The sequence below is a fragment of the Toxotes jaculatrix genome, chromosome 4 (genome assembly GCF_017976425.1).
Source record: "Toxotes jaculatrix isolate fToxJac2 chromosome 4, fToxJac2.pri, whole genome shotgun sequence".
Taxonomy (NCBI): Eukaryota; Metazoa; Chordata; class Actinopteri; family Toxotidae; genus Toxotes; species Toxotes jaculatrix.
Genome location: NC_054397.1, coordinates 4,576,759 through 4,595,644, shown reverse-complemented (window position 1 = coordinate 4,595,644; position 18,886 = coordinate 4,576,759). Strand labels below are relative to the sequence as shown.

Sequence of the window (18,886 nt, the reverse complement as noted above, 5' to 3'; positions counted from 1 at the left end):
ATGTTTTTGGTTTTCACATACTTTTCATATTCTAAGAAACAATGAATTAAACACCCCATCTCCCATCATGCACCCCTGCATGCATCTCTGTGCATGTATAAAGGGCACCTCAGCTGAAGGGGCTAGCTGGGTGGGAGTGTGTGAGCCATCCTTTCCCCACTCTGATCAGTACCCTGATCACCCTGAGCAGTATTTACATTGTAAGAGTAGTTTGTTGAACAGTGCACGTCATACAGCCATGAGTGGAAGTGAACTACACTAAGTACTTTGCCGAAGTAAACTGACGTGCTTCTACCTTTTTATGAGACTTAAATGACCTTAATGAGATTTAATATTGATTTTGTCACAGCTCCTGTCACTTAGCCTTTAGAAAAAACTGTTTCGTGCAGAATATGGGCAAATATTAACCTTTGAAATATTACAAATTTATACAATCTGTGTGACTAATAAGTTGACACAGAAACAATGGGAGCAATTTACAACAAATCAGGAGGATGGAGAACCTGTAATAGCTGATGTTGTACCTCGTTGGTGCAAATGAACTAGATTTGATTAATCAGACGTACTTTTCGCTTACTTTCTTTAAGTGCAACCTTTTTTGGTTGATAATCCAGGCGTGCTGAGCTACGCAGGCTTTAAGACTTTTTTTTAACATTGAATTGTGTGACTAACGTGTAGCATCTGTACCTAACAAAAAAAAAAATCCCACGATGCATGTATGAGGATAATTCAGAAACTGCACTTGAACGCCTCCTTCTGGATTTTGTTTTCTTGAATTGATGCACGACGCACGGTCAAAGCTGAAGTATGACGTAAGCACGTACGCAGACACACAGCAGTTGGACAACGTATGTGGACAAATACATTTCGTGGAGAAGTTTTTCTTATTTTTTAACACAGTCATCTTTCTCGAAAGCAACGCGAATGGTGTTTGGTTAACAGTGAGAGAGAATTTATTAGCTTGCGACGATAACACAAGCTGCTAACTAGCTAGCTGTTGATAAGCAAAATTAGCATGTTAGCTAGCTGACAGCGTTAGCCCAGGTGGTGGCAAGCGATGGATGCGTGGAGTGCAGCCGCTGATGAAGTGGCTTTGGAGGGACTGGACGGGATAACTGTTCCGTCCCTGTGGATACGACTAGAGAACAGACAGCCCAAGTTTCCACTCAAACTCGACGACTGCACCAAGGAGCTTATCTGGAAGTCGCTTACCATCAACACCGACCTGCAATTTTATGAGCTCCCAGTCGAGAGAGACGATGTTGTGCTGTCTGACAGGTGAGTTTGTCGTCGTACTGTAGACCCTTTATCATTATAAAAGGCTCAGTGCAGTCCACATTTTAAGAAAAAAGCTGTTCTTTCTCACTTAGCCTTTTTCAGTGTCCTGTTTATTCAAGATAATCCGCAGAACACAATGTAAACATTTTACAGAGAACATTATATAGCTTACTTCAGGCTGATTAGTGATATAGTGCTATAACTTAACTCACCCACGTATAAAATCAGTGTAGTGCCCCTTTAAGGCAGTTGCCTGCAATAATATCTTAAACAAGAGTGGGCTTCTTACAGTTTGGAGAAGGCCCTGTCCTGTTTCAGCATGACAGTGGCCCATACTGAAACAGGACCTGGACCTGTGCTCAAAGCCAGGTCCATAAAGACATTGATTTCCCAGTTTGGTGAGGTACAACGTGACTACCCCGAACAGAGCCCCAACCTCATCCGCATTTACCCCCTTTGGGATGAACCAGAACACCCACTGTGAGTGGGTGTTCTGGTTCCCCCTTTTGAAAGGGAGCAAATTCCTGCAGCCAGGGTCCATAATGTTGTGGGAAGCCTGAAAGCAGAAGAATGCAGGCAGATTTATTCCAATGATTTGGACCGAAGTGTTCAGCAATCACATGTGGGTGCAGTGTTCAGGTTAAAACATGACACTGAATCATCTTTGTATTTTGTGTTCCATGCACTTGTTTGTATTACCTTTTTGATGCCATAGCATAGACTTTATGTTTGCATGCCTGTGTGTGTTTTCAGGTTTAAAGACATTGATCCGGAGACAGGCATTGAGACAGCACAGAAGTCCTCTGGCACAAAAAAAGACGTCTACCCGGTTCATATAATTCTAGAAAACAAGGATGGGATACAGGGCTCATGTGTCTTCTTCAAAGAGAGGACAGACATCACTAAGCATGTCCGGTCCAAGTCCCTCACCACATTGGTCAGCTTGGAGGAGGCTTTGGAAAGGTTGTTAGATTGTTTAAAATGTGTTCAATGGAGTTACAGCTGTTTCTAAACCACTCACTACCTGTGTTTAAACTTGTTGTGGAGCACTGACTGTGTATATAATGCACTGATTGATTAATGCAGAAATTTTTATTTAAGTCATATTAACCATTACCATGTTGACTTTATTTCGCTATGAAGTTTTAGTCTGTAGACTGACAAATTGTAAAATTTCACTAAAGGCAAACTAAGACGTTTTCTGATTCATGTATTGAAAGAAAATGAATCAATTATAATCATAGATTATGCTCTTTTCAACTCAGTGCATACTTGCTTATGCATATGTATTCACAGTATGTCTGTACACTCAAAAATCTACTAATATCTAAACAAAGACCACAAAAGTTAATTAAATTAATCACATCTGTGAAGAACCACATTGAGATTTAAAATGTTACAGGTGAAAAAGATAATATTGTAAGATAAAAGATAATATAAGTTTAGTGCAAGTGTACTTTTGTCTCATGTTTCACTTTCTGCTGTCTTCTTCCTAACCCACTCCTCCTCAGATATGGCCGAAAGCTTGTTGTGGTGGCGTCTCAGATTCTGCGGTTCCGGACTCTGATTGGTAGTGAGAGCGACCCTGATTTAAAACTAAACGACGACTCTTACTGCGTGTTGGAAAGAGTGGGTCGAGCACGCTGGCAAGGAGAGCTACAGAGTGATCTGCATGGATGCGCTTTCAAGTAAGAGATACATACACGCTCATGTAGCTCCAGGCCGTTGCTGTTTTGTTTTACTTTCTTACAAGCTGATGTTTAGTTGTTCACTATATAACAGTGAGTGTTGTGTTTTATTAGGACTGATGCTCGGAAGTTGCACTACATGAGGAAGTCTCTTGTCAAACATGGACTCATCAGCATGCAGTCTCACGTCACACGAGTGAAGTCAGGACAACAGCAACACTCCATACTTCTGCTGCTCAAACGCTTCCACGTAAACAGGTTTGTTTTTGTTTTTGTTTTGTTTTTTTCTCATTCTCAACACTGTTGTATACATATGGATGAAAGATGAAGGATGGAGTTGTAACCAGCTTTGACTGTGATTTCTGTTAATCAGTCAGAAACTCTCAATCAAACAGACAAAGTAAATGGACAAAGTAAATAAGTAGTGTCAAGTTTCTCTGTCTTTGTCTCTCTTTTGGAGAAATTCCTCCTAAATCTTTTCTCCTCTTTCAGGAGGAGTAAGTATGACATACTGATGGAGTATGTGTCCAACCTTCTCCAGCAGTTACCTGGTCAGTTTTCTACTTTGATCACGCTCAAAGAACAACTGGTGAGTATCTCTCTGTGAGTGTCTGTTGGACTGTGTGTGTTCTTCTAGCGGTTTGTGGTAATAACTTTGTGTTTTCTTGCAGAATGTGAGTGACGGTACTTTTAAGCGTGTATTTCAGTACATGCGAGCTGCCAAGTTGGTCGAGTTTTGCCAGTACCCTCTGGAGGACTTAGATCCCAGCGCCGGGCCCTGCACCAACAAAAAAGGTAACGTGCCACTGAAGCACCAGTGCATATAAGAGCAATGTAAGTGTATGTGCATTTGACATCCATTTGATCAAATAACAACTTATTATCAGGATTTCATCACAATATCAGGAGTCTTATGTTATCTTGTGAGTCATGTATTGTTTGAACAATTTAGTTAAAACCACACGCAGCTGATTATTTTCACTACTGATGTTTATTTTCTTGATTAGTTGTTTCATGTGGCATTCGTAATATGTCCGAAAATTGTGAAAAAATGCCCATTACAACTTTCTCCGGCCCACGTGCCCATGCTTTGTTTAACAGACAATCACAAACCTAAAGATATTCACTTTGCTATCGCTTAAGAAAAGAACAGCAGCTCATTTTTGCATTTAACAGGCTGAAACCTATGGAATGTGACAGGTTGCAAGATGGTCAAAAGCAGGAGAAATATATTTCTCTACTTTCTTACTGACTAAATATTTTTACATCTTTAAGCTTCAAAAACATATTCTGTTAAAATAATTTGAGAAGGAATATCTGGTAACTGGATTATTTTTGCCATATGCCTGACATGAGCACTGAGTTATTTCACTTTTTCCCCCAGGGAATAAAGTGCTTGTGCGCTGTTTGAGACTGTTAAAGCCATACGCGAAGAAGGGTGTCACTGATGATGACGACGAGGACGATGATGAGGAAGATGACACCGGAGCGAGGAGAAGGGCTTTCCCTCCAGAGGGACGAATCATGGAGAAGGATGTCCTGTCACAGGCCTATCACATCGGTATGGTTCATCAATCCTCAACTGAAGTCCATGAAGCCAGCAACATCACATATTTCAGTTCTATACAAGTGCTGTACATAGTCCCTATTTTAGTGAACAGTAAAATCGGACAGTGATAGGAGTACAGCTCTGGGAATGAAAGTCAGCACTTAAACCTCAAATCCATTGTCTGTATTCAGGTCCAGCGTTCAGGAGGCAACAAACAAAAATTCTCATTGTCCAAGAAGTTTTTCATTACACTGTAATTATCCTAAATAACTTTTCTCACCTCCAAATGATTATTACATTAATTCTTGCCTGTGTCTTGTAGTCGTATCCCGTGGCACAAAGGGAATCCCCCAGTCTGGAATCGGGTACAGAATGAATGTTGGCAAACTGGAATCTCGTATGCTCTGCCGAAGACTGGAGAGGGATGGTTTGATTAAGGTAAGACCAAATTTGCTTCCTAGCAAAAAGACTTTTTTATACACTGTTGATATCACATATTACATATTACAGTGTAGAGAAATGAACACTTTATGTGTGTGATGTCTTTCACCCTGCAGGGATTCATGGAGGACGAGGGTCGGCAGAGGACAACAAAATTTATCAGCCACAAGTGCGTATCTGGAAATGAGAAAAAATGTCTGAATGCATCTTTTAATAGCACGTCATATCAAATGCTACAATATCAGTAATACTGCTCTGCTCACTTCTCTTGTCAGGTGCGTGGGTGTGAGTGATCAGCTCCAGCTGTTTGCAAAGGAGCAGGAACGCAAGAAGCTCCTCTACTCCTCTGCACCTCAAACATCAGATGCTGCACCCGCCTCGTCTAAAGCACCGTCATCCTCAAAGTCGACAGCAAAAGGAAACGACAAAACTCCTGGGCCAGAAAAGATTCAGAAAGCAGGTGGGGGAGAAGACAAAGATGCAGAGGAAGCTGGGCAGACGTGTGGTGTTACAGAAGTGGGAATGGGCGATGAAGGGTTGGATGGAGGCAGAGGTAAAGTAAGAGAAAAATCAGGAGCAAGGAGAAAGACAAGAGGGAAGAAAGGCAGTGTGACAGTGAAGCAGACGCAGCCTGACATCCCCATGGTACAACCTACTCCAACTGAATGTGAGTAGTCATTATAGTTTTGTACTTTTCAGAAGAACTATTGTTTAAAAATAACTCTGTAAGTCAAAATCTATGTCCTAACTAACTTAAAAGGTAATTACAGCTCTTTGTGTTGTCTCACTTTTTAAAAAAAATTTTCTCATCAGGTGAAACCCCAGAATGCAGCGATTCAGTATCGATCAGTATGACACCTGATGTTCACCTCAGAACAGGTAATTCCCAGAAATGAGCCTAAACAGCTACATTTCACCTACACTTCTGCAATATGAATCCACCCGTAGAACACAGTAGAAAGCATCTAGCAGAGCAGTGGGACTGAGCCTAAAATGTTGAAGCTGCTGGTCGTCAACCCGAAACAACGAGTGGAAAGTTACGTAAAGCTCTCTAGAGCTGAGAAGAATTGCAGATCTAGATGATAAATCTCTGTGGGGTCAGCATTACAGTCGACCTGGCTGACAGTATCAATAGTAATCCATATCTTGGTGCTTTTCTGTGATGCAATACGTTATGTTTTCCCCCTTTTCTGTTTAATCATATTTATTGTCTGTTCTTTCAGAGCAAGCTGCAACCGAGGAGGGAGAACAGCCCAACTTGACTCCTGCCACCTCTTTGCCTCAGAGTGAGGCATCGGCTGATAACTCAGCAGAGAACAGCATTGTGGTTGTTAAAGATGACTGTCAGCAGAAGGTTAGTATGATGGGTTTGTTTCACTTGTTTTGCTCAATTACTCAAATGACAATTTCCCGTTTAATGTCAAATTAAGTGCAGTCTGTTCTGGCTACATTTGTCTTTTAATGGTAAGAATTTTTCATTTTCCATTTGTATCTGAATATTAGTTCATGTCTTCACATATGGGATTCACCATAAAACGTCAGTGAACAGGGCCTAGGTTGGAGATAATCTGTTTGAGATGGGTAGATGAAAGTAACGGCTCGATCCACCTCCCTCAGGCCCCCAGTCGAAAAAAATCCGGAAGGACTTTGGAGAGGTCTCATGAGACGTACCGCCTGCTGAGGAGGAAGAACCTGATCGTTGAGGCTGTCTGCCGCTTGAAAATCATAGAGGGTCTTTTCCCGTCAGTTTGCCTTAATTGTTCTATCAGTTTATTCCAAATCATTTTTTCGCCTATTAGGAAACAAAAATGTCAACATTTTGTCTCTTTCCAGTCTGCAGAAGATGATTAATGACGAAGAGAAGCAGGATGGAGTCAGCTCAAAGTGTTGCAAGAAAACTATTTTGCGTCTGGTCCACGGTCTGTCCAGAGAAGGCTTGCTCAAATTTTACACAACCACTGTCATACAGGATGGGATCACCAAGAAGGTACAAGCACACACCAGACCTTGATGGATCAGTTAGTCAGTTTCCATATCTGTTATCATTTTGAAGTTGTTTTTTTCTTTCATTACATCCACTACCTGTGGTAAAAATAAACCTACTGACCTCCCACAATCTGATGATTTACAGCAAAGGCAAATTTAGAGATTAGAAATCTAGAAAAGAAATATAAATTTTTGTTACTGGCTGATATCGCCCACACCCCTCTCCTTCTCTCTCTGTCCGACGTTCCTCCACATGCAGGTTGAGATGATCGTTCATCCGTCCATTCAGCCCAATGACGACGTAGTGCACAGAGTTATCGAGCAGGTCCGCTTCAGAATCTCCAGCTCTTACTCAGCTGTACGGTGAGAACAAACCGAAGATTATAAAGCAAGTCAGAGAGAAATACAGAACATCTGAGTTGGATGTGTGAGCTTGGTGGTATCCCCTGATTGTCACTGTCCTCCCACGGTCTGAATCCTGTGGCTTCATTTTGTCAGTTACTTAGTGTAAATGTACTGCATACTCAGTCCTGACTTAGAGTTGTCTAGCATAGGGACGTTTCTTGTATCTTTTTCTCTTGATTCAGCCTCTGTTCAACTGTCTTTTGTCTTCCTCTGCTGTCCCTCAGTCTGGGGCACGCTGATGAAAAAGCCAGAGAACAAGAAAAAGAGTCTGAGGAGACGACTGCCAGCACTTCAAAGGGGAAAAAGAGCAAGGCTGGCAAGAAGAGAGCAAGCATTAAAGACGACAAGGAGTTCAAGCCAACAACAGGTTCTGTTTGATTGAATACCACAGAATACAAAGTGGGACAAGTTATTTCAGTCGGCCCGGTGTCTGTTTATTTTCTGAGTAGTCAGGATTCATTGGCAGACAGTTGGAGCAATATGACTTCATTGGGCAGTCGAACCAGCAGCACAAACAATGAGGACCTGCAGTTTCACTCAGGAAAAGTCAAACATAAAAGTCTCAGTACGTACAAAGTTCAGGGCAGAGGACATATCAAAGACACATCATTTGTCTATAAAATATATGGAAAAATTGTCATTATAATTTCCCAGAGCCCAAGGCGATTTATTGAGATTGCTTGATTTGTCTGGCCAGCAATAAAAAAAATCCAAAAGATATTCAAATTATTATCATGTACAGTACTGTGCAGAAGTTTTAGGCACTAAAAGTAAAGTGAGGATGCTTTCAAGAATAATGTCATGAATACTTTTTATTTATCAGTTAACTCCATACAAAGTGCAGTTAACAGAAAAAACTGCAGGATTCTGCAACTTTACCCACTTCTATATGTAGTTTGTTGACTCAGTGACAGTATATGTACAGTATTGATAACCCCAAGATCAGATTTTTCTCTCTCCTCTAAATGTTTGTCCCATACTCACTGTTTTGCTCTCTCTGTTTTTATAGTTCGAGGACTGGGTAAGACTTTAGGCTTCCAGCCCAAGATGCATCGTCTGCGAGTTGTTCATAACTTCCTCTGGTACGTGATGTACGGGCACCCGCTCAGACACGGCTCTGCTAGCTCTGACTCAACCGGTGAAACACCTGCAAACCTACAGAGCTCTGACCCTGAAGCCAAACACCCAGACAACCATGAAACAGAGGATCCGAAAGACACAGTAAACTCAAACACGGACGGACAAACACAGGCGTCTGAAAATGCTGCCACTGGCTCTGTGGACCCACAAAGTGCAGATTCTACCGAGTCTAAATTGGACGTGGCATCGGGTGATGAAGAGGAGGAGCAGAAGGATGAGTCAGCACCTGTTTGCTCTCAGTCTGACATGAAAGGTGAGATAATCAACTTGTGAACTACATATATGCCTTGCTTTTTGGATGATCCTTTCATTTTGTTTATAAAAAACCAAATTGAGCAGTGCATGATTTCTGCATATGGTTAATTATCACTGCATATTGGGACTTACTCATGAATGTGGGTATAATAGTAATTTTAATAATTGGGACAGAACTGCTATTTCAGGGTTTCCCAACTAAACACTTCTTGTTCTGTCTGTCTCTGAAAGTGTATACTGATGAAGAGTCATGGAAGAAATTCATCCCTCCTGTCCGTGTGCACAAAGAGTTCAGCAGCGGCTGGGCGATGGTGGGCGACTTGCTCCTCTGCCTGCCTCTCTCCATCTTCATTCAGGTCATACAGATCAACTATAAGGTGAGCACACGTCTTATAGCACAACTTTCCATACACGAGGAAAGACTTACCGTACATAAAAACTCATTTGCTGAATTGTGTCCACAGGTGGATGGACTGGAGGAATATCTCAACGACCCGGTGAAGCAGCACCACCTCGTTAGAGTGCTGCCCCCCAGAATGAGAAGACAGCTGCTTTATAAACGGTGACTGTCTTTGGCCTCTTGCTCTCGCTATATAGTATAGTATAACAGTAATTCTAATCTGAGTTTTTATGGGTTCTTTATATCAGAAAATACCTGTTCTCATTTCATGAGAACCTGCAAAAGTTGGTCTACATGGGTCTGCTGCAGTTTGGTCCTGTGGAGAAGTTCAAGGAGAAAGACCAGGTACACAGTAACCACATCAAGTCAAGTCAGAAATCATTTAACTGCTGCTCTGGTATTTATAGCGTGTGTTTTAAATAAAGCATGATTGTCACGTTAAGAAGCAGGGGTTCTTTACTGAGCTAAAAGAAATCAAACTTCTTTCTCCATACCTGTGCTGATCCAGGTGTTTGTGTACCTGAAACGTAATGCCACCATTGTTGATACCACCAACGCTGAGCCTCACTACTGGCTGGTCACAGAGTCACCCGACAAACCATTTGAGAGGCGCCATTACACATTCAACACTGCTGAGGATGTTGAAAACTACTGGTTTGACCTGATGTGTGTCTGCCTCAATACACCTCTGGGTACATGCACGCACACACACACACGTTTACAACAGACAGAATCACTCACAGCACTGACAGTTATATGGAAAAATATATCACCTTTTTTAAGACATGTCTGTCTGTCTGTCTCTTTGCACTTTTAGGGGTAATTCGAAGTAAGAGAAGTGTCCCAGAGGAGGACTCTGCTCCGTCTTTTGTGCAAGAACGCAGCGTGTTCGTAGGACTGGCCTACCTGCTAAAGTAAGTACAGTGTGATTTTTCTATAGGCTGCAGAGCAAAATAAAAGCCAGGAGGGTCAAAGTTAAAGCTATAACCGATGTACAGCCTGTGATTTTTTTGGCTCATCCATTTATCTGTTGAAATTTTTTTCAATTCTACAAATGTGAGAAAATAGTGAAAAACAAAACTGTCGTCATCTTCCAGAGCCCAAGGTGACGTCTTCCTTGTTTTGTCCAACCCACAGTTCAAAACCTAAAAATATTTTTGCTTTTTTCAGGTTTTATAAAATAATGAACTCAAAGAATGTTTTATGTATAAAAATGAGGTTCACCACCACTGTGCTACTTAGAACTGGTGTATGCATTTTGCATCTCTACACACACACACACAGGGGCAGTTGTGAAGTGTGTGATGACGGGTCAGTACCAGGAGACAGTAAAGGAGCAGGAGGTCTGGATTCTGAATTTTTTGCTCATCTTAAACGCAACTGGTTGTGGACCAATCACCTACTTTCTGTCAAAACGGTATGTAAACAAACACAAGCGGCAGTACGTGTATATGTGTATGTGTGTTTGCCATTTTGGACACATGTATCTGTTTTTGTTTTTTTGTTTTTTTTTTAAGAACCCAACTGCTTTGGAAGCAAAGGAAAACAAAATCCGACTGAAGAGCTTGCTGAGTAAAAATGCTCTCAGAGTTGCTCTTAGAGCTGGTGAGTTGCTTTGAACATAATGAATTTCTCCCTTAAGCCACTTTCTGTGTCCAGTCGTAACAAAGCTTTCATAGCTGAAGTCTCCTTCAGAAATGAACCTTTGAAACACTCTCACTGTCATACCCATCAATAATATGGTTTTGATACGCTTGTGTGTAACAGGAGGAAGTACAACACCGCGTTATGTGACCGCCAAGCGACCGCTGATGGCAGAAAATGTTGAGGTATAAGTTCTATCATTTTCATTTTATTATTGTTTTATTATTTTTATATACTCTCAGCTGGTAGTTTGTGATAAGTAACCCCAGCTGGAACTAATGTGGTCCTTCAATGAATGCGCCCATATCAGTCGGTTATGGTCATTGTCACGCAGTCATGACCACAGGAGATTGCCCTGAACGTTATAGGAATAAACTCACATGTCCTGTTTCAAAATAGTGTCAGCATCTTTTCTTTAACAAACTGTATTTGCAGGTATTTGTGTTAACATACTTTGTTAAACACTGAAGCCAGTGTCTCTTGCTCTTGTGCCTTTGTAAACAGGTGGGAATAGAGCCTGCCACCAGAAACCAGCAGGTGGTCGGTGGAAAGAGACAGAAGAGGAAGAGAAACAAAAAGGAGGTTGTTAAGGTCCCACGCAAGAAGAAGAAAGGTGCATATCCGCAAACATAAAATGGACGAGTCTGTCTGATGGACTGAAAGTTGAAAGCTGACAGATTGTGTGTGTGTGTGTGCCCGTTTGTTGTTTGCCTTGAAGAGCCAAAGAAACGCACCCCAGCCCACGATGAGGCGGACCACCGAGCTTTGAAAATGATGACCAGACAGCGAGTCTACTGGTCCGTACAGGAAGACTCACTGATGATGCTCTGCAGCGTGGCCTCACACCTGCTCAACAGCAAGGTACACACACACACAATTACATGAAGCAGAGTAGCTTAAAACAGAGGCAAGTATGTTTTGTATTGGCGTCCTCGGATTAGTGAGGATTTATTTTGCATTATTCATTATGGGTTTTTTTTTTTAAGTCAAAGATCTGTGCAGTATGTAACAGTTTTTAAGTCAATTACATTTGTAGTCACGCATTTATCCTTTTATTTACCTGTTAGAAAGGAAACATACAGTATGTTGTTGATATGTTGCAGTTAAAAAGGCCTTTCATACCTTACTGTGTGGTGAGAGACCTGCTCCACGCAGAGTTTGAGATATCGATGGATAAAACTTCTCTTGCTGTCGGACGTCGCTCCCGATACATCCTCAAGAATCCTCAGACGCAACTAAACTACAGGTAGGTACCGATTACAGACACGCACGCATTTTAAAACACGAACCCTCATGAAGTTTCACTCATCTCAATAATGTGTTGCAGGATTTGTCTGGCTGAGGTGTACCAGGACAAAACTCTGATGAGACTGTTGGAGGAGAAGAAACCGAGTGATCCCGAGAAACCAGAGGTGAGGTTTTTTTTTTTGTTGTTGTTTCTTAAAGTCAACTTTCTGACATGAGAGTTGAATATTTCTGTCTGTGCTGTTTTAGGATTGCACTGAAACTTTCTCAGAGTACATCAGACTTCTTAGACAGAAGTTCAGCTCAGTCATGAGCGCTCGTGACATGAACATGCCCGACACCAAACAGCAGCTCTTCTCACGGTAAGAAGAGGAGGAGGTCTGATGTGCTGAGTTGAGACAAGTAGTGTGTGCAGTGTGTAATGTAATGGTGTGTTATCCGTGTGTGTTACAGGTATAAGGTTTCCACAATAGACAATGGAAAACGGCTGTCAAGCAAAGACACTCTCAACTGGTAATGATTCAGTCAGATTTTTAGTTTTATTTCCACTGAATGAATTTGGATTTTTGCTGTAGCAGCTAAGTGTGTGTGTGTGTGTGTGTGTGTGTGTGTGTGTGTGTGTGTGTGTGTGTCCACTGCAGTACAGATGACATTCACAGCGTGGTGTTACATAACTTGATCCAAAGCACTCTGGCCATGACCAACAGTCAGATGAAGTCCTCCAGATCCTTTCAGGTAGATTTAATTTCATTCTTCTGTTCACAGAGTCTCTCTCAAATTAATTTATTTATATGGCTCCTTTAAAGAGCATTACACACAAAAGTACAGCAACAGACCACCAAACACAAACACAGTACACAAAGCAAGTCTAAATAGGTGGGTCTGAGCTTCTTTTTAAAGGTGTCCACAGTGTCCATTTGCCCCTTTTCCTCTCTTCTCTCTTTTTACCGTTCCACTCTGCAAAACACTCTCAGACCTCTGATTATTCTCTCTTCCCTCTTAGACCTTCCACATGTACAGTAAGTATAACCAGGAGCTGCTGTGCCAAGTGTTCATACAGTGCAGGAAGAGGGGTCTGGTCAACCGCCGTCGTATCAGTCAGCCATTTGGGCCAAAGAAGAACCGAGCGCTGCCCATCCTGCCCATGTCCTACCAGCTGTCCCAGTCCTACTACAGGTACACAACCAGCTGAGGAAAGATACGGATACAGAGCTCCTTTGGGAACCCAGAAACTTTTTTTTTTTAGGAACTCTCCCTACATTTCAGCTGTCATGTAGTTTTCATGTAGTATTGATTTAGTTCCTGAGTTTAGTTCCAAAAAGTTTTGTGTTTGTTAGAAGCATCATTTGAATCGTTGCCGACCTGTCTACTGTTTGATGGCTGAGTCTCTCCCTCTCTTTCCTATACAGGTGTTTTTCGTGGCGCTTTCCTCACTCGCTGTGCACTGATTCCTTCCTCTTCTTGAGGAGTCTTATTAACAACGGGACAAGAGATGACAGACCTATTATTGCGCTCTGCCATGAAACAGAAAACAGATCAGAGAGTGGGGAGGAGGTGTTGGACAGACAAACAGATTCAAAAAGAAAAGAAAAACAAAGCGGAGGAAAGGCTGGCAGCAGACCAGTGAGTGAACCAGGGGTACAGCTGGAGGAGGCAAGCACTGAGTCAGCAAAGGAAAAACAGAACAACCAAGGGCAAACGGAAGAAGAAGAGAAGTTGATGGAAACAGATACGAACACTGAGGTGATGAACAAAACAGATGAACAGAAAAAGCCAGAAGACTGCCTTACAGCTGGTTCTGGTGAAGCTCCATCGAGCACAGAGCAGACAGATGATCATCTGCCCAAAGAGGAGCCATCAGGAGCGGCTGCAGCCTCAAACGCAGCACCTCGAGTCTCAGAGGATCCTCCAGATATGTCGGAAATGCTGCAGTTCTCTCTGGACTCTCCAGGTGGAGCCTGTGTGGCCTCTCTCAGCCTGATGTCTCTGGGACTGCTGAGTGTGCACATGTCCATACCGAAACAGATGGTGGTGGTGGACAGCAACCTGGTGGACAACGATGTAGTCAAGAGGTTTTTTAATGATTTATTCTTTATTCATGACATGACTACATTATTTTTAAATTATTGTTAGTCGCAGCCCTAATCTGTTCAGATTTCTTTGGAAATTTAACTTGAGGTGAATTGTGTCTTTCCAGTATGGTGGCGCTGGAGGACGAGGACGATGATGATTTCGACGGCGAGGAGTGTGAGGGGAGAAAGAAGATGCAAGTGAAGGCACATCAAGCCTCACACACCAACTACCTGATGATGCGAGGATACTGCTGTCCTGGCATAGGTAGGGTTTGAGCCTTTTGCTTACATAGGTGAATGTATAATGCGTAGATGTGTCTCACTTATATATGGTGTATGGCAAAAAGTGAATTTGGTTTTCAGCAGCTTCATTTGAATCAAAACAAAGTATTTCAACAACAGTGACTTTTTGTGGAACAGTTTAATGAAATGGCCCGGTTTTTCATTTTCAGGTACCAGCACAATTCATTGTAATTCTGTTTGTTTAAAACTGTGGCTCTATGCACTTTTCATTTAAATCAAAAGACAATAGTAAACATATAATATACAATCCTGATGAATATTTATTTTTTCAAGCAAACAGTCGGGTCGAGAATTTTCAGTCTATCTCTCTTTTACATCCTTGTAAATTTGATATCTTTGTTTGTCTGGTGAACGAAAAATTCATCTGCAATGAGAAAAACTGTTAACTGTTAGCGTCCTAATCAGATTTGTAAAATTCTTTTTTGGTTTTGTTTCTAGTCAAACTACGAAACCTCAACACCAGCGATAACATTGTGGTGGAGTCCTGTATAATGAAGCTTCAGCTGCGCAGCACACCTGCTCATCACATGTTCATTGTGGACAGTAAGTATCAGTACGCTCCATAGATGTGCAAGCAGGTTTTTGATCTGCAAAAAATAACATTTTATTTTCCCTTTCTTTTCCTTTATTTATAGATTCTCCACCACTGGACTTCTCTAAATGTGGTCCATCCATGCTGCCCTCCATCCTCACCTACTCGGTCTGTTCCTCCCCCTCCTCCTCACTCAGTGTGGAGGAGACTGACAGGTATTTGATTGAGCAAAGAGGATACACTCCTCAGGACATAGAGGCATGTGCTCAGCTCAGGAGGAGCTTGGATGAAGCTGGTGAGAAGGGTTTGGACGTACACGACCTGTACCAGGCTCACACACACCCGGAGGGTCCACAGTCTGGACGAACCAGGACCCTGCAGCAGTACATGGAGGTAAATAAAGGTTAAAGAAAGAAATCCAAAGCTTCCGAAGCAAACCTGCTCTGCCTATTTTCAGTGACTGTAAATGATTATATGACAGTTGGTGTTTGGGGGAGGGGTGTAGCAAACCACCAGTTTTCCAGCATTTTCTGTCTCTGTGGTTGCCTGATCTGATGTTCTCCCTTTTTGCTCCAGGAGTTACAAGAAGAAGGCCAGGTGTTAAAAGTTGGGGGTTTGGGCGTCCGTTGGGTGCTCACGAAGCACGCTGACCCGTGGCTGCTGACTGTGAATTCCAAGCAATGGTCCCAGTCACGCCTCACATCTGACAGACTCCCGTTTTTGGAGAATCAGCACAACATCCCCTTCATGCGCAAGAGATGCAGGCGAGAAGCCCCACAGGAGACCGAGGAACCGCCAACCAAAAAGACGGCCGTGGACAGACAAGAGAGCACAGACAGAGAGGACGCAGAGGGAACACCGAGCAACGTAACAGGAGAGAAGCTGGGCGAGGAGACACAGCTGGGAATGCTTAAAGAGAGCGCAGATGAGGAAACTGGGGACAAACAGGTGAAGTTGAAAGAAAATGGAGGAGCAAAGAAGACACAACATGAAGAGGAAGGAGAGGGGGAGGTAAGACAGGAGAAGGTGGAAACTGAGGAGAGAGGGGCAGAAACGAGAGAGCAGAGAGCCAGAAAGGACAGTATAGACGATGGAAGAGTTGAAGACGCATGCTCTCCCCTGGCAGGATCAGCTGATGCTGAGTAAGTACAGACCGTGAGGGATTGGTTGTAATCATCTTACCGCTGTTAACTGTGCATTCCCCTTATCTGCGTTTAATCTTCATCTTTCTGTTTCCATCATCAACCTCGAACCCGCGCAGTGAAAATGTGAGTTTCATCAGTCGGCCGTGGCGCATGGTGGACGGTAAGCTGAACCGGCAGGTGTGTAAGGGCATGCTGGAGGCCATCCTTTACCACATCATGTTCCGACCCGGACTCACACAGCAGACGCTGATGGAACATTACAAAGATGTGCTGCAGCCCATGGCAGTGCTGGACCTCGTGCAGGTAAGCAGAAATACTCAAATACGTAGGCTGACATTTTATTTTACAATGCATTTAATGCATTCAGTGTTCTACACAGTGCAATAAACATTCCCCTTTTCCTGCTTTGTCCCCAGTTGTCTCAGTAATTCTCAAGTTTTGGCCTCAGTCATAGATTAAAAACCAAGCCTTTATTTGGGACTTCGTTTCTAATATTTCCTTCTCCTCAGTTAATGCAAACTGTTTACTTGTTTTGATAAATTCAGTATAGTGTCAGTTTCCACAATCTTCATTCCACCAGTACAGCAAGACCCATTAGGAATTAGTCATTCGTGATTAGGACGTTTTTATTAAAGTTAAAATTTAAAAAAAAATGCCTTTTTGATGTCTGATTGTGTTACCCTGCCTCTTCCCTCTGTAGGCACTTATAGAAATGGGCTGTGTGACCAAAAAAACTCTGGTTAAAAGTCCTAAACCTTCGCTGTTCACTCGCTCTGTGCACCAGACAGAAGTGAAGACTGAGGAGCCAGACGCCGTCTTTTATGAGCCTACCATCAGCTGCTGCCTGCGGCTCGCTCAGGTGTTACCCAACGAACGTCACTGGAACTACTGTGTGCCATGAAAGTTTTCATTGACCTCACATGACCTGCACTTGGCCTTACCTGACTTGAGCTGGCGTCACGTTATGTACATAATAAGGCTATTGAAGTTTAAGCCTCAAGAAGCTGAGGACAAAGACTGTTGCGATACTTGAGTAGTGTAATTTTACAAAAGGTTTCATGTCATCAATTCTAGTTTTACAGAATAGGGAATTATTTATATATGTTTCTTTTTTTTAAGTTTGTGTCCTAGAATTAAATCAAGATTAAAATTATAAAATAAAAATGCCTCACATGACATTCTTGTCTTAAATTTGTGTTGCAGCAAAGTGGGCATGTTTAGTAGTAAAATTTTGTGGTAAACCACAGGGACAAGAACAGCCTGAAGGTACTGCTCCACTTATCCCACTGCTCGGTTGTGCTGAGGAAACGAATGCTGGCCTTCATTCAACATGAATTTCCTCTTGGCATTGTCTGATTTCATGAATGCGGAAGAGGTCAGTCTCCCAAATATGATCGCACTGGACGTTGGGCTCCACCCAGGGTGAGCAGATTCCCTTCCTGTTTTTCACGGACATCAAGTGCAGCATTTGTCCTTTTTGGTCCTTCTGCTGAATTCATCAAACCGTTTTTCTTCTGCCAACTTGCTTGGCAGAAGAGTGTAGATGTTCAGGATGAGATTCAGTACTTCAAAGTCTGAAGCCTTAAGATTATTCTCCCTTCTTTGCGAGAGAGACTAACTGCCCTCTGTCAAGAAATTCTAGTGTCTTCAGCCCTTTTTCACAACTTAGGTCAAAGGGACCCTGTGGAGTTCTCTTTGAAACCAAAAAAAGCTTTTCATTTATAATTTACATTCACTGTGTCTCACCAAAATGCACTGTGGGTGTCCTTGAGGCCTAAAAACACACAGATTATGAGGTTGTTAGCCTCATAATCTATTAGCAAAGCTGTTTTTTTCCATATCTTGAAGCATTGTTTTTGTGTTTCCTGGCACACCATTCACTGTAAGTCAATGGAAGAGCTTGACTCTAGGAGTAGAAATGTGTACCTGTGTGCTCAGGTGAGTAGCATATGCACTAATCCTCACCTGTGTTAATGAGCTTTGGGAACTAACCAAATCAATGAAATAGCTGATGCTGTCTTATGTTGTGATTCTTTACTCAGGTTTTGCTTTGAATTTTTCAGCCGCTGGAGGAACTAATGAAGAAAACGCATCTACTGTGAGTTGGTTTTTTATTCGAAAGGATCAGAACGTACAGTGCTTAACAAATTTTTTAGACCACCACCCAATGTTAGGTTTACGCCACAGCTGCCCTAAATTAACTACCAAAATCATTTTGTATGTTTCTGTAATGGTTAATACACCAGTATGTACAAGCTCTTTAACCACAATGATATTTTTAATGCTAAAATAAATTGATCGTTTTTGTCCATGAATTTTCAGATTTACTGTTTTACAAAAAAAAAATGAAAAAAAAAATAGTAAAGTACATTATTATTTCTTGATTAAGATGTCAGATTATACTGATTCACTTGCATTCCTGAACAGAAAAAATTGTTTTAGTGGTTGAATGTCATGCTTGATTTTTTTGTTTTCCTTTTTCAGCTATGATGTGTGAAAAAGGACTGTTTAGTTGTTTCCGTTTATTTGCCAAATAAATAACATAACATTTTTTTTTTTACATTTTTAGTTTTAAAGTTTTTGAAAAGATTTCTAAAATATGTATGTTTTCTCATTTTTATGAGAGGTGGTCTAATAAATTTGTTAAGCACTGTATATGCAGGTAATGTATTTTATCTTATGGCTAACTAGCTAATATTAGCATGCTAGCGATACATTTTCTGTTGTGCTTCCCCAAAGAAGCAACTGAGGTTGAACTTGTGGACCTGAATGGCTGCATTTGCAAAAAAGCCAGCAGAAGCAT

General features: G+C 41.9%; 1 protein-coding gene across 1 annotated transcript; it reads left to right on the top strand.

The window, feature by feature from the left end:
• The first annotated feature begins 827 nt into the window (after positions 1-827).
• LOC121180903 (general transcription factor 3C polypeptide 1) lies at positions 828-17,259 on the top strand. Its single transcript, XM_041036596.1, has 40 exons — positions 828-1,278; positions 2,032-2,241; positions 2,790-2,966; positions 3,081-3,224; positions 3,459-3,555; positions 3,638-3,761; positions 4,351-4,527; positions 4,838-4,953; positions 5,073-5,125; positions 5,232-5,623; positions 5,770-5,835; positions 6,180-6,310; positions 6,574-6,698; positions 6,790-6,943; positions 7,202-7,305; positions 7,572-7,714; positions 8,357-8,740; positions 8,974-9,119; positions 9,207-9,304; positions 9,391-9,487; positions 9,651-9,834; positions 9,960-10,056; positions 10,427-10,559; positions 10,660-10,747; positions 10,910-10,971; positions 11,291-11,399; positions 11,505-11,647; positions 11,890-12,032; positions 12,114-12,198; positions 12,281-12,393; positions 12,485-12,544; positions 12,673-12,766; positions 13,035-13,207; positions 13,441-14,103; positions 14,229-14,368; positions 14,845-14,949; positions 15,042-15,331; positions 15,515-16,080; positions 16,200-16,386; positions 16,784-17,259. The coding sequence occupies exons 1-40, from the start codon at positions 1,058-1,060 to the stop codon at positions 16,982-16,984; spliced, it is 6,795 nt and encodes a 2,264-aa protein (XP_040892530.1). The 5' UTR covers positions 828-1,057; the 3' UTR covers positions 16,985-17,259.
• Positions 17,260-18,886: the final 1,627 nt, after the last annotated feature.